At 37.4% G+C, this 3,644-nt stretch overlaps 1 protein-coding gene across 2 annotated transcripts in view; it reads right to left on the reverse strand.

Annotated features, from left to right (window-relative positions):
- rad51d (RAD51 paralog D) overlaps positions 1–3,644 on the reverse strand; it is a 19,737-nt gene that overhangs the window by 10,949 nt on the left and 5,144 nt on the right. For both annotated transcript variants that reach the window (XM_032534260.1, XM_032534261.1), the window contains one exon: positions 2,899–3,017. In XM_032534260.1, the coding sequence (XP_032390151.1) occupies positions 2,899–3,017 (119 nt within the window). The remainder of the gene's footprint in view (positions 1–2,898; positions 3,018–3,644) is intronic.

Genomic DNA, 3,644 nt, shown 5'->3' on the forward strand with positions numbered 1-3,644 from the left:
TATATATATATATATAAATATATTATTTACAGCATTGTTGTTGTGTCTTTTGCAGGCAGCTTCATTATGAGGCTGGCTGTGGGCTGTTGAGAGCAACAAGTACAAGGCTGAATTCCTTATTAGAAGGCTTTGACGGAAGACAAACTTTGCAATTTTCGAGGATAATTCTCATCCCTTGATCACACCCAAAGATTTTTGCAGTAGCCTATGCATGGCATCATAATATCATTGTGTCATTGTATTACCAAGTGTTGACAAAAACATGATGTAAGCTACATGATACACAAACTGATGAAAGCTATAAACCATTATCAGCCCTTATCATCAATCCTATTAGTATGACTAATCACCACATCAGCTGGAATACTGATAAGGTTTGTTTAGTAGGAGACAGCTAAATAATAGCAATACATTTCAGCTGTAATTATTTAAGAATAAAATAATCTGATAGTCGAAGGAAGATTCCCCAACACAGTGTTACTAACCAGATAAAGAACTAAGCATAAAGGTTCACCAACGCATTTGGTTATTTTATTTTATCACGTTATAGAACTCTTTTTTTTTTTTTAGCTCTTTGACTTTTATATAGTTGTTTGAAATAACCACACTTGAAAGGTATATGTCCATTCTATGCATCCATCTCTGGGTTCAAGACTCCCATTCACTGTGCATCAAACAGTTGGAAGAAGAAACAAAAATTAAATTAATATGCCAAAAGGTCAGCTACAGATGTGATTTAAAGCTGAAGAGAAGTCCGAGCAGTGCTTCCAGCCTTCAGGGCGTCAAGAAAATGTCTGAATGTGGCTGTCTTCACGGAGTATGATGAAGACTCAAATATGTGCCTCATTTCATTCAGGCAATGTTCTCTCAGACAAAGCTGTAAAATACTTTCATTCCAGTTCACTGATTCTGACGCAAATACTTGCAAGATCTTTCTTCTGTCTATGCGGCCGATCAGCCGAAAACTAGTTTCACACTCCGCATTAGCTAGCGAGCAAAGCAGGATATATTTGGCAAATTGCAGTCTCTCGTCTACTCTACAAAATCCTTTACATATTATACACTCAGTTGCCAGTTTATTTGGGACACCTAGCTAAAACTAATGCAGTCTACTTAAAACAGCCCTGCAATAAATCCTTCCTTCATGACAGTTATAATCTTTAGGTTAGTTGAACCTGTTTGGGTGTTAATTCAAATTTATGGTCATTTTGGAGGTTTTAGTTTGTGCTGCACTATACTGCATATTTCTAATATTTTGTTCACAGGATACTAAATGTTAGAAACACTTCTCAAACTCAATACAATTCAACAGCACCACAAACTGCAGCCTCCAATCTAACTATGAAGTTGAATTAACACATCTCTAAAACTGTTTTAACAAAAACTGAACCCCTTAAATTTTTAAGGTGCTGCTTTTGCAGGGATGATGTATTAAACTGCATTAGTTTTAGCTAGGCATACCTAATAAACTGTAAACTAAGTGTATGTTTCCTCTGTCTCTGCATAAACCCCACATCTTACTGACTGTACAAACTGTGACACCATGGACAGCAAAGAGCATCATTCATCAGTTCATCTTTTCGCCAGTAGAGCGCAGCCGAGGCACACAAATCCCACTGCCTTTACTCACGTGGCTGATTCAGTTTCAAATCAGTAATCCAAAGCACTAACTAATTTATGAAAACCATTTAAAAGGAGCAAGGGAGAGAAAAAAAACAACTGTGGTCATTAATTGTGCCGAAACAGTGAGTTTAACTGTAGATAAGGTACCATCCTATAAATTATGCCATGCTGGCCCATTTCACAGATTCGTCCAGGGCAGTCTGTCTGCTGGCTAAAGAATATTTCCCTTTTAAAAGTGGAGAATTTATGTGCTACACTTTGTGCTATGACTGCATACAGATAGCTGAATCTTGATGCCAGCACTCATCTCTGTGCAAAACATCGAATGCTGTGTCTCACTTTTGCAAGTTAACTCTCTAAGTTGTGCTGTAATATAACGCCATGCAGGTAGCAGTGGGATTCTTCGGTTTCATTCAAGTCATTAAATTTTGATTTTTTGATGTCTCGGAAAATGTTTTAAAAGGACTTGGGGTTTTTTTGTGTGGAAAGTAGTCAAGCTAGAGGCCAGTTAATGCAGCTGATATATCAAAGCCACTTTAGGCTGCGTTCACGAGCCAAATTGAATAACATGCAAAGAAGTCGGCTCTAGCTACAAAAATGTAGCACACAAACCATTTCTAAAACACTCTATTGCTCTGCTGTATTTTTACAGTTACCATACTCCAGATGCATATTTTACTGGCAAAGTTCAATGCAAATTTGATTTTAACAACACTGAAAAGATTTTATTTTGATGAATTGGACAGATGCCGAGGAATCTGGTTACAAAAAATCTTGTAATGTACAATACTATTGATTTTGCATATTATCCTGTGATTGTGGACAGTCTGTGCTGGTCTGCAAAGCTGAAGAACAAAAATTGCAAACATAATAAGACTGACAAATGACTTAAATGCATTCCTTGCTACAACAATAGTAGTTTAAGCACAAATAATTAGGTGCAGCATGTAAAATGATGTCCTTTCATTTTCAAAATACAACTACTACAACCACTTAACAAATCAAACACTTTAATCTGAAATAATATCCGTTGGCCCAGATGAAGAAGCCACAACATGCTCAAACAAGCATTACCACAAAATCACTTCTGCCTCTAAACTGAACACTGGGGAAATGTCTTTTAAATTAATATTTGGGGAACTGTCCTTAGGAATACATATTTTATTGTGGAGGTAAATCTTCCATTAAGCTCTTGTGGCACTCAGCCCACCGTTAAATCCCAGTCCTCGAAAGACAAAACAGTGTGCTCCGCTGTGTGTGCAGAATTGTCTTTACCTGGGATTTCCAGTGGAGAGGATGGCTGTTGAGCTCAATAGTTCTTCATACAGATCAGCGCCTGAAACAGGGAATGCTGTGTGTTGGGCCAGCAGCACTCGGCGGATGGCAAATAGAGCCTGAAATACAATAATTACAGCATATGAGGCTCACACACTGCTGCATGGATAAGCCATGTACTGATCTACCTCAGCTAGCGTTGCCGGATCGGGTAGTTTTCTGCTCAATTGGGCTACTGTGACTATAATCCCAAAGCAAAATGTTGGCTTGTTTTTTAAAATAATGTAATTATATCCACACTGTCTGCTCAGATTTGGTTAATATTCGATTACTGAAATTACAATGGGACAATTTGCATTTAAATGGCGTCAGCAAGTAATTTACAAAAATGTACACATCAACACCAAATAAGATTAAAACTAGTGAATTTAAATCACATTCTGGAGAGCATGTCAAGAACCTAGGGCAGGTTCTGCTCCATATCAACGCTTGTATCACTTTGCAATGCTTAGTTTTAGGTATTCAACTGCAATGGTTCAGGGTTATGCTGGGATTAACAATTACTTTGTTATTATTTAGCTTGGTTATCTTTTGTTTCGTAGATTAAAAGTTAAAAAGATATCAAAAAATGCCAATCATGACTGTTTAGCTGAGACAACCAAACCCTCCCGATAAACTTATTTGTATGGATATGCTTGCAGCCAATCATTATTGTCTGTAAAGCGTCCTTGAGTGTTAGAAAGGCG

Source organism: Etheostoma spectabile, chromosome 13 (assembly GCF_008692095.1).
Source record: "Etheostoma spectabile isolate EspeVRDwgs_2016 chromosome 13, UIUC_Espe_1.0, whole genome shotgun sequence".
Classification (NCBI taxonomy): domain Eukaryota; kingdom Metazoa; phylum Chordata; class Actinopteri; order Perciformes; family Percidae; genus Etheostoma; species Etheostoma spectabile.